Source organism: Apus apus, chromosome 12 (genome assembly GCF_020740795.1).
Source record: "Apus apus isolate bApuApu2 chromosome 12, bApuApu2.pri.cur, whole genome shotgun sequence".
Lineage (NCBI taxonomy): Eukaryota > Metazoa > Chordata > Aves > Apodiformes > Apodidae > Apus > Apus apus.
Window position 1 is genome coordinate 12040981 of NC_067293.1, and position 12175 is coordinate 12053155.

General features: G+C 40.4%; 1 protein-coding gene across 5 annotated transcripts in view; it reads left to right on the top strand.

The window, feature by feature from the left end:
- PAK3 (p21 (RAC1) activated kinase 3) overlaps positions 1–12175 on the top strand; it is a 186651-nt gene that overhangs the window by 158031 nt on the left and 16445 nt on the right. For 4 of the 5 annotated variants that reach the window (XM_051630652.1, XM_051630655.1, XM_051630653.1 and 1 more), the window contains 5 exons: positions 2308–2352; positions 3469–3622; positions 5309–5346; positions 7879–8010; positions 8999–9161. In XM_051630652.1, coding sequence (XP_051486612.1) covers positions 2308–2352; positions 3469–3622; positions 5309–5346; positions 7879–8010; positions 8999–9161 — 532 coding nt within the window. The remainder of the gene's footprint in view (positions 1–2307; positions 2353–3468; positions 3623–5308; positions 5347–7878; positions 8011–8998; positions 9162–12175) is intronic. The other variant, XM_051630656.1, reaches the window with a different exon arrangement.

Here is a 12175-nt window from a genome sequence, read left to right on the forward strand (position 1 = left end):
ATCTTGGTTTTCCTCTTTCTTTCCTCTTCATCTCTCAGTCTATGCTCTTTATGGTTCAGGTTAACGTTCAGTGCCATTCTCTTTATCTTGGTATCGTATTATCTATTCTGTTACTTTCTGCTTTTGTTTTCTCCCTTTAGTGTTTGCATCCTTTCTTCCTATCTATATTTTCCTTTCTTCATTTTCCTTCCCCCTTCCATCCCCTCCCTCCTCATTTCACTGTCTTTTCCATTGAAAGTTCAGTTGTTCTTACTCTTTTATTTGTTCTTCCTTTATTTCTACCCTGTGCTTCAGATGTTTTCTGTTGTGCAAAGGCGATAGGTCCCAGTTGTGTTCTCTTGTAGACTGGCTGGTGATGGGGATCCCCATTAGTTTCACATCCCTGCCAGCTGGAACAAGAAGGAGGGACGCTGAAGTTAACACGCTTCAGTTCTAAGCACAAGCACTCTCTATCAATACTTCAGAGATCATGGTTTGGATTAGTTTGAATGTTACTATCATTCAGTGTGTCAAAATAGTCTCTAGCATAATAGATTTTTGATTACTTGTTTCATGCTGAATGCCACTAGCACAGGTCCTGGCTTTTTACAGAACGGCTGAATACGTCCAGCTCTATTGCTGTAGCACGGTTTCTTTTTAGTATCTTTTTTCAAAGCAGCAGACATTAGATGGCTGCTGTTTCACAATTACACATTATTGCTACAATCATACTTGTTCCTGAAGCCTGGCAGTGCAGTGCTGCAGTTTGAGAAGGCTCTAACCAATTCAAAACAAACCAAAGGGGCAGGTGACTTCCTCTGTGCAGCTTGCCAGCACGGGACTTAAGGCTGCAGTCCTTAAAGGAGTAAAATGTTAGTCAAAGCGAGAGCATTTTTGCACCACTAAGAACTAGCTGCCAGCTCCCAGCTGACCCCAGATGCAAGCTTTATGTTACACGTTAGGCATATTTGATTTGTCCCAACCTGGATACAACCTGTGTATCAGCTGGGTAGTTGTGTGGTACATCCTGCTGAAGGGACTGCCACTAGCCAGATCATGCAAAAGTATTCCCACTGTCTAGTGATCACACTGTCTGTCTCTTTCAAAAGTTTGGAAGTGCCATGGGAATGTCCTATAGATATGCAAATATATGGGTTTGTTGTTTTTTTTTTAATTTGTTTCTAATTAATACAGTTGTCATGCCAATAGTGTTCGCTCTACTGGTTATGTGCGATGCATTGGGCCGTTTCCTGACACCTCATGGTCACCTCCAGCTGCATTACCTGATTGCTGTTGATTGCATCTCAAATCCAAGTTGCATGGGCTCCTTGGTTTCAGCTTTCAGGCTTCAGCACCAGGCTGTGGTGTTGCTCATAAACTTACATTATGTCTCCATTTCACTGTGTTTGGAGCAACCATGTTTGCTGGAAGTAGGGCTTTTAAAGCTCTGAATAAAATTGGTTGGAAACTGTTGGGGGGGAGCATGCTGCTGGAGCTTAATGTTGATTTAGTTTTAAGAAATAGTTGCATTTTCTGAATGCAGGAAGAAGTGTGGTTTGCAGGGCTTTGGCAAGTGTGTTTTGTAAGGCATGTGTTTTTGAAACAGTTTCCTGATCCCCAATCTAGAATAAAACGTGGCCACCCACCAAACTTTTAAAGTTTCAAGATTATATGACATTAGCAAGTGGGAGAAAGTTGTGGCTATAGATCCAAAGAAGTTGCACATTATATCAAGCATTTCTTTAGAATTGTCCTGATTTTTAGTCTGGCACACACACAGATTGTTTGTGTTATGACAATACACAACCTCCCAGTGTGAAATCCAAGTTTGACCCTCTGCTTTCTCCACTGCACTTAGACTCATGCACTGGCCAACTGTGAACTTGGGGCTGGAGAACCGTTAGAAAAAGCTTATGTAGAGCCATTCAAAAATGCTAACCTGGCTTTCAAAACTAGACAGGCCGCAGAAGCCCAGATCTTTCCTGGTGTTTTTGTTTTTTAACTAAAAGAAGAAAAGACGGTAATTCTTCCCATCACTTGCTATTAATCCTCAGTTCTGTATTTTTATGAGGGAGAGAAAAAATGGTTTCAAAAAGAGAGGAGGGGGAATGATGCTTCCAGACTTTGAAACAGTTGTGATTTTTCTGTTTTCCTAAACCTGCCTTCCTGTAGCCTGTCCACTACCTAATCTGTTTGATACCTACTTCGTAACTCCCATTTTAAATGGGACTTCCTCGTTTTGGCCTATTGGTTTCCTCCTACCACCTTCTAAGTTGTCCCACATTCTGTTTTAACTTTCTTTTCTTTCTTTATTTACGTCCATTACAGCCAGATCTCTATGGCTCACAGATGTGCACAGGGAAGCTCCCAGAGGTGCGTCACAGGCCCAAAAGAATCTTGCATCCAAATGCTTCTTTGAGATGTCATAGCACTGCAGCAGCAGGTTGATGTGTGTGCAGTAGATTTGTTGCTTGGCTTATCCCACTTCTTTCTCATTGATCCTAAACTTTGGAGGCCCATGTCACACATTGTTTTGTGGAGAACTTCTCAGGAAGAAGCTATGTTAAAGTGTTTACCTAGTTTGGGGTGGCGCCAAGGCTAACTATACTTCAGGTGTAGTTTTTCATTCAGTAAGCCCTACAAATTCATGGGTAGATGATGGTTGTGCAGTAAATGGGGAAAGTACAGGCTTTCAAGTTTAGGAAATTATACTGGATATTTAAAGCAATTTTTAATCAATATCATTTCAATACAGAGCTGCAGCTTTTAGTGATTGGATCAGTTTTCAAGTGCCACCTCCACTCGTAAGATAACCAAGAATTCATGCAAGGCTTTGGCACTCTGAGCCTGTTTTCTGAGTCCCTGGTTTCTGTATGTTTACAGTAGAGAACCTACAGAGTTACAGGAGCTCAAAAAAGAGACATCCTTAGCAGCAGTGACACAACTCAGTGTTACGATCTTGAGAATTTAATGCAAAACCTCAAAGTCTTCCCTGGTATGCTGAAAATTTGTTGTATCAGGCTGGGGTTTACCTTGTAATCAGACAGCAGTGATTGTTTCAGCAAAATGTGTTTGCGTTATTAAGCATTAAAAATCCAGTGTAAAGCTCCTAAAATGCACTGTGTTGTCCACAATTATAGAATAGTCGTGTTACGTCTGCACTGAATCACCAGGAAGACAAGCTAAGTCTTAAATCATTATTCCATGGAAGAGCAGAGTTGATTTAAAGATGAGTTTCATGCACTTTTTTTCCTATCACAGTCATAACTTTCTTTTCTTTTTAAAGTTGGATCCTGGTTTTAGCTCTATATTTTTTATATAGAAGAGAATGATTGCATTTAATGTGTAAGCTACTGATTTTAATTGTAAGGTGTCAAATCAAAATTTCTGAAAGTAATCTTACAGGTAGCATGGGATCTTGGTAAAGATCTGTGAGGCTGCAGCTGTTAAATATTCTAAATCTGCATTCTTTCCACTTGACATCTGCAGGGAATTCCAGAGCAGTGGGCCAGGCTACTACAGACCTCCAACATAACAAAACTGGAGCAGAAGAAGAACCCACAAGCTGTTTTAGATGTTCTCAAATTTTATGATTCCAAAGAAACAGTTAACAACCAGAAATATATGAGCTTTACGTCAGGAGGTAAGTCATCATCTCACTGTAAAAAAGGGAGTCTCAGGCCTCAAAACGAGTCAGACCAACATTCAAATGGTCAAGAAGCAACCTTAAAAAATTGTGCTTTGTGGAATACTCCTGAAATGAATTTTGTTTCTCCTTTTGTCCCCTAAATGTCATTGAAACTGACTTTTCTTTGTCGCTTGTTTTTACAACTAATTAAGGTGCTAGATGGAGCACTCATTACCATTTTTAGTCAGAAGCATTAGTGGCCAAAGGTCATGTTTCCTTTTGTCTCTTCACATCCTTGTTCCTTCACAGTGTTCAGATTGGGATGTGGGAAATACTTGTTTCGTGCATTTTATGAGTTATTCTTGGATCTTTTGAGCAATACGTTGACTGTGAGGACTTCTTGTGATACTTTGTGGTAGAGGAGAATTTACAGATTAGGTTGCTACACATAAATTCACAGACCAACCTAGAAAGGTTGTAAAATGTGTGATGCGAAAGGAGTGTTGCCACAGAGGATGAGAAGGAAAGCGTCAGTGTCCAGAGCAGTCTTTGTAGAGTGCTTTTTCCAGGAAGATCCTTACTGCTTAGGCATTGCTATCCAAAAGCCTGCAAGTGTGATGGGGATGCCATTTTTTCCCTTGGTTGTGTACTGTCTGCAAAATTCTAGTGCAGCATTGCAAAAATGATAGAAAAAGTCTGTGCTGCAGTTTGCTTGGTTTTTGTCCTTGTCCCATTCTTTCATTATTTTGCTAAACAAGCTCTCGCTGTAAGCAGAGGTTTTTACTAGGTGCAGCACATCTAGCTCTCATATCTATGTGTTCTTTCACTATTCCTCAGTAACTGAGTTGATTTTTAGACAAACATACCATTAAGATTCCATTAGTTTGGAAAAGGTCATATTAACAGCTTCAGCTAATAAGGTGGTGTCTCTATTCAAAAGGACAGCATTTGTTATTTAACCTGTGGTGGCTCAGTTCACTATGCAGGACAATCTGTGGCAGTGGAGTCTGTAATTTCCTCAGTTTGCTGGTTCAGCCAATACAACTTCCAAAATGCAGACTGGGAGACCATCTCCAAAGTCTTTCTGAAAGCTGTGCAGTTATCTTCAGAATTTACTAATGCATATTTTCTTTTGAGGGAAAGCATGTTTTTTTTAATTCCATAATTAAGATATTTTACTATCTAACTTAACACTTAAGGATTGCTAAAATAGTAATTACTTTTGTGATGAAAGTCAAAACAGTTGGTGTGTACTCCTGAATTCAGGAGTTGTTACTGTGCTCTATCCAAATAGAACTGGCATCGCTAGGGGTGGTTTGGGGGGGAGCTTTGATAGGGAAACAGTTTCAGCAGCCTAGAGGATCAATGCATGCAATTTATTGGAATAAAATAAAAACAAAAAAAGAAAAAAGCTGCTTTAGCTCTTGAGCGTAACAGAAGCATTGATTGTTAAAGAACAGTTTGCATTTTCTTGACCAAGTTCTTATTTATTGTCAAAACAGGGCAAAAAACAGACACAAGAAACTAGAAAAAAAATAATCTAGTATATTATCCTCTTATATTGCTTACTAATAGCTGTTGCTACAGGAGGGATGTTGTGAAAGAGAAATGCTACCTATTTGGATTTACTTGTTCTGTGGGATTCCCCACAACAGGCAGTTTTGTAACAGCATGTGGTTAATTTTCCCTTGCACTTTGCAGATAAGAGCGCCCATGGCTACATAGAAGCCCATCCTTCGGTGAGTGTGGAAGCTTTCATGGCATTTAAGAACTGGGGAGCAAGCTGTAAACTTTGCCTTTTGAGACTGGGTGCCAGCCTTGTAGGCAGAAGGAAAATACCTTTTAGTGTCTTTGCAGAAGCAGAAAAGGGATTGCTGGCTGTTTCCTAATTTTCTGTTTCAGGACTTGTAAACAGATGAAAGTCTGGTTTTGTAGATGGAAGAGTGCTTGCTGTTCTCAGCCATGGTGAAATGTATAATTTACAACAATATGCAGTACTGGCTAATTAGCCCATTTTAATTTAGTTTTAACAACTTGGAATCCATTTCTATTAAATTTTATGATTTATCCTTAGTACAGCTGGATATGCAGCTGAATATAAATAAGGCAATAATTGATCTGTAACTCACTGGAACCACTGAAAGAAAGTTTTAAATAATCATCCACTGTAATACTGGATTGCCATAGCAATCCCAGAGATATAGTAATGACATCCACATTAATATTGACAAGATTTATTAGTGTTAATATTAGTGCATTAAATAGCAAATGCCTGCATGGGGATTTGTCCTTTATTTTCAAGTGTTAAGCAACTTAATATTAGATTTGTGATTACACAGTAGAGAGAGGTTATAATTAATTGAAAACCACCTTTGAATGTTCACACTTAAGATTTTCAGTTGGTGCCAATTTCATTATCTTTAATAAAATACGCTTTTAAAAGGAAGTTTGGGGTTCACTGGAGCAGAGTAAGCCTTCCCAATAGCTGTTCAGTGGGTATGGATGCACTGGCAGATGCTGTAGTGTTTTCTTCTAGCAGACAGTGGTGAGACAGTTAAGATGTCAGCATTCAGAAGTTACCAACTGAGAGGATGCTGGTTGAATGTTAAGAGTACAGGGAAAACAACTTTCTGACAGGATTGAGCAGTCACTGGAATTACTTTAATTTCATTTCACTCCTTAGTAGGAGTCTAGCATTAAATAGTATAACATTGTATATATTCTAGCTGCACAATTTAGTGTTGTCGGACCAAGCACGGAGCCCAGTGGAAAAAAATTGTTAAAAGCATTTGCCATAACAGAAATGTGATTATTCCTTTCTTTATTTTTCCCTTAATCATCGTCTATCCTCATGTAAGCAAAGTGCTAATGATGCATACATAGGAACTATACACTTATCTCATGTATGACAGAGTCACATTCACCTTCCCGTGGGGCACCCCTTGCCTGACAGAGCTGGCCCTTAAACTGGCCTTTAGGATGTCTAATGTATCATTCCCTACTTGGGCCAGAGTAGTAGCCTGTTCCGCCATTTACCTTTAAAAGTTGGATAACAGAACTGAGTCTTACAGAAAATACAACTCATGTGTGTATCTGTATGACGGTGTGAAGTGCAGGTGACTTCAGGCAGCAACACAGTCATGTATTCAGTCACACACAGGTGTGAAGATCAGATCTCCCTGTTCCCTGCAGGCTGTCCCTTGCTGGGATTGATACTTGCCCAAACTGATGCCATTTTAAAGATAACACAAATCAGATATGAGTATTTAGAATGGTGCCTTTGATTTGCTTCAGTTCTCTAAGTGGCCTTAAAGCAGTTGGTAAACACTTAACAAGGCACCTCTTCAATTTTGTGTTTCATCAGTAAATTTGTGACAAGGTAATACAGCCCCCTGCCTCTGAGCAGCAGCTGGCACTGGTATGGTGGTTCAACTGACTTCATTTTAACTATCTGCACTGTTGGCTTCAGTTTACATGTAGACATCTGATTGGCCAGACTTCCTTTGCCTGCCCCATAGTTGCAGCCTTCCTGAAGGTGGACTGCTCCTGGGCAGTGGGTTTTGTTCTCCACTGCCTGTGAGTGAGCTGAGCTGAGGGGATGCCTGCTTGCAGATCGGCAGGATACACCCTGCTATCAAGGGCTTCATTCCCTCTGGGTCACTGCTGTGGTGAGGGACATGCAAATGGGGAGAAGATCAATGTCTTAACTTGTGATCAGGTAAAGAGGAGGATGGTGCTGAAAAAGGAGCTGCTGAAAAGGACAGTTCAGCACTGTAGAAGCACACAATGTGACTACCCCACAAGTAAAATTGTAAAGAAACAAATAGCATTTATCTCCAAAACCAAATTCCCAGCAAGATGACAAAGGAGGCTTTGCACTTTGAAGTGTCTTAATTAACTTAGCCAGTAGACACCTGTTAGCTTAATTAACTGCTACCATTTCTGTACACACAATGCCAAAGCAGTTAACCAGCAACTAGAAGTGATTTGTAATTATATAGTCCAGCATTACATTTTGTGAAATCAGACTTTGACTAGGTGTGGAAATGATTTTGTTGTTTTTAGCAAAAATTAAAAACACCAAGGTGAATTAACAAAGCAGCATGGTGATTTGTAACCTTTAAATTGTATTGTGCCATATGTAACTTAGAATGCAGGACTAGAGGCCTAGAATGTCTAGAATGGTTTAGCAGACTGAAGTTTTGTGTAATTATCAAACCTCCCAAGCGCCAAAATTGTGACTGTCACTCAATAATACTGTATATCCACAGAGCACAAAAACAGCATCAGAACCCCCACTAGCTCCCTCTGTTTCTGAAGAAGAGGATGAAGATGATGAAGAAGAGGAAGATGATAACGAACCTCCACCTGTTATCGCACCACGGCCTGAACATACAAAATCAGTAAGTCCCGGCCTTGGTTAGCACTGTATTGGGTGTAATCCAGAGGTGCATGTTTCTGATCAGACAGCACTTGCAGATAAATGCTGGGCTGGAGTCCTGCCATGATCTTGTGCTTCACCCAAGCCACTGGAACCAGGAAAATCTGGTTTGAACTTTCCCATTTAGTCATGAGTTCCTTGTGATTCTGGGTCCTGTTATCACAGAGGGTCCTGTGATAAGGTCCATGAATTTATCTCAGTATCGAGATAAGAGGTAGCATTGTGTCTTCTGATGCTACTGGTGTAAAAGTGAGCAACTTTGTCCAGAGGATCTGGATAGGCTCTGTCATCGGTGGAGAGAGCTGTCCTAAGACAGAGTTCACACTTGCAGGATACATGGGAGGAACTGTCCCCTGGAAGTACCTGTCCTCCACAGACATAGCTAAATTGACAGCTTACAGTACACCCTTAACTTTTACATGACTGAAATCTGACGAATGAATGAACCATGACGAACCTATGCAGCTATGCATTGTGAAGAGAAGGTAGGTCTCTGGAGGACTGGAACGCAGTTCCTAATGGCTGCTCCCTAAAGAAACACTGATGAAAAGTAATTTCAGATTATCAGAAAGGGGAATGTTTCCTGCTTCTATCCAGACACTTATATTCCAACTAAAGAGTCATTTTATTAAACCCATGAAAACGCATGGGCATCAAGGAACGAGACTCTGGGGCCCTGAGCAGGCCTACTTCTGTATCCTTTCAACAGTGTAAATTAATTGTTTCAGTGATCTATCAGAAAATCAATTAAAATTAAACTGACCGTGAACTTGTGTAAAACTAACCTTTTGGTTTTGCCTGTTGAGTGTGAGAAGTGAACAGCAAAACTAAACATTTTAAGAGCCCTGGATATGGCAGAAAGCTTTTTCCTAAGGGATCACATTTGAAATGTGATTTCAGGGGCACCTCTGCAAGCCACTTTTCTGACACAAAAGAATTTCTTGTCACAGATCTACACACGGTCTGTAATTGAACCTGCTGCTGCACCAGCACCAGCTAAAGAAGCCACCACTCCCCAGCCTGAAAACTCCAGCACAAACACGTTGTACAGAAACACAGACCGGCAGCGAAAAAAATCCAAGATGACAGATGAGGAGATCCTAGAGAAACTGAGTATGTATTCTGTATTTCTTGTCTGACAAAGCTGTGTGCTGTACATGTGTCTCAGGATTGTATGTACCAAACGTTAAGAGTCACAGCTCCGTCCACAAACTGTTACTACTTTTAGAGGAACCAAGAGAGCACTCTGGGTTTTCCTTCTGCCTCTGGGGGCAGCTGGGTTGGATTTGCCTGATCTTCTGTGCTAAAGGCTAAAGCAGAGATTGTTTCTGCTTGAGCAGAAGACTGGGACCTAGTGAATGACCTAGTGAACTCCTGTGTGCTGATGGGTCAAATACAACAGAAAATTTGGGTTCCTAAATTCTCTTTAGACTCCTGGCTTCTTACCAGTCATCAGAGCCACAGTACTTAGCAGAAATCTGTTGATTTGGGGCTTTTTGTTTTGGTTTTTTTTGAGGTTTTTTGTGGTGTTTGTTGTTTTGTTTTTGTTTGTTTTTGTTTTTTTTTGTTTGGTTGTTTTTTTGTGGTTTTTTTGTTTGTTTGGTTGTTGTTGTTTTTGTTTTGGTTTGAGTTTTTTATTTTGTTTCTTTCTTTGTTGTTTGGTGTTTTTTTTACCAATAGACAACTACAGCACTAAGCTGATTCCTTCAGCTGCAAGGAGTCTCCTGCTCCAGATGCTGTATTGGTGTTATTTTAATGATTATTATTACTACTTCTACTTTTACTAATATATGATAGGGTTTTTTTTAAGAATTCTGTGTTTTTGTCAGAACCCCTTTGAAAGAACATCAGTTGACACCATGGATACAGAGGAAGAGGTGTTTTCAATATGCCTCCAAAAAAACCACTTTTATAACATTCCTTATTTTATTTCTTAGCTTTATGCATATAAAGATGTATCAAAGAGACACATCTATGTGGCGTGATCAGGTAAATATGCACTGCAAGCATTTTTCAGGAGGCAGCATCCAGCACATCCACTGTATATTCTTCAGATACATGACACTTTGTCATAGCTAATTTCCAGCCAGTTAATACTATTAGAATCCCAACCACTGGCCCCAAACCCCTGCACAGACCATACTCCAGGAAAGCACGTCAAGCCCTTCATGATTCTGCAGCAGAACCAATTTAATCTGCTTCTTGCACATAATAGCTGCCAGTGCTGTTGTCAGATAATAAATTGTTGGGTTCATAACATGGCCCAGTTTATTCTGTGTCTACCATTAACTGTTAGGACAAAAAGGGGATTCACCTACACCTCCTTCTGTTTGATCTCAAAGCCAATAATATTCTGTCTTGAATGGGGACAGCTGCTTGTGAAGGGGTGCAGTCTGGCTGTGGCTTCTTCATAGTGGTCCTCAGTTTTCACTCCTGTGCTGTACCAACCTGATACCTGCCCTGCCACTGAGGGCGGGTGTGACTGCAGAGGCTGAAGCCTTCCTTAGCTGTGAGATGTCTGCTGCTTGTGTAGAGTTTTCTGCACTCTTGACAGGACTGTAAAGAACTGAATCTCACTGTCATTAGGGAGTATCCAAGGGATAAGTTCAGTAGCTTTAGCTGAGGGCACAATGGAATAAATTCCAGAGCAGATAGTTTCCTGCAGGTATTTCAGCTTACAAAGGGGAGAATTACAGCTTCTTCAACTGAGGCTAAATGTCTAAGGCAGGCTTCCACTGTGAGATCTGCAGGTACCCTGTACACATGAACATAAATATGCTATTGTTTATTCAAGCTTCTGTGTATGCCAGATTAGGGCTGAGCCCTTGAGTTATTATGGGTTATATCTTTGAAATGTTACATGCTTTCATGCTTTTTCTTTCTTGAGAATTTGATACCAAATGAGCAAGGTCTAAAGATCTGCCTGGGGTAAATTGTGATGTGGACAATGAAAATCTTTCTGTGCTTTCATGAAGCTATCTGAAAAACAGGGTGATGCTTTTTTGTTGTAGTCCTGGGCTAATTGTATTTAAGCATCTGGTTGTTTTTTTCTGTTTTGTTTGAAGTGGTGTGACTTTTCCACCTTGCTTGCTTTCCCCCCAATTGATTTTATGCTATTTTTATGCAGATGTCCCCTCTTTTTTCTTAAATTGCTTTAATAATTCTTTTCTGCTTGAAATAACGCATGCTTTTTTAGAGCCACTTTCATTACAAGAGTAAAGCCTGTAATACTGAGATAAGATCAAACAAAATTCTGTCTGTAATGAAATCATGAATAAGTTCCACTGTCATTACAAACCAGAAGTGCCCCAATTCTGCTTTCTCATCCACTTAATTTAGGACTTCATAAAGTAAAGTGCTTAAAGACATCAGAATAGTTGATATTTTTATCTTTTGTCCAGAGCAGGGAGTGGATCTCTGAACTGGAGCTGCATGCCAGTCAGTTTCTTGATGTTAGTGCTGTCATATTTGATGTGTCTTGGCTTAAGCACAGGAAACCAGCTACAAAAAAAACAAACTTGTGAAAGCAGCTACTCAAGTTTTGAGGAAGAACTCCAGAAATCTGAACTGCAAAATCGGTGGCAAATTTGGAAATTCTTTTTCAATATATTTGTTCTCCAGTCTTTTTCTGTATTCTTTTCTAACCTGAACTTCCATGAACTTCTGATCTCAGTTCTGGTAGAGACACAGTTCAATGAACCCAGCCAGACACCAACAGGGCAGTGTTTTTCATGTTGTCCAGCACAGACATGTTTGGTTTAGCACTGCAGAGTCTTACAGGGATCCCTGTTTGGGGAATGGGTGTCAGCAGTGTGAGGAGGAGGATGTGCTTTCTCATCTTACATCCCTTCTTCCAGTCAGTTAAAAGGGACTTCAGAACCCTCTGATCATATTCTTCTTGAATGAAGAGTTATTTTGTAGTGGAGACCCATGATAGAGGAGCAGAATGAAAGCTTTGTGTTATGTTAGATGAACCTATGAAAAGTGAACCAAGCCCTGGAAAGTGTTATGTCCTTGGCTTAGGCTCCAGACAGTCCAGTTGCTCTAACTCTTGCAGGCTGGCACAGCTGGGCAGGACCACTTGGGGCTGCTTGAGGCTGTGTCAGCATCCCTGGCCAGGCGCTCCC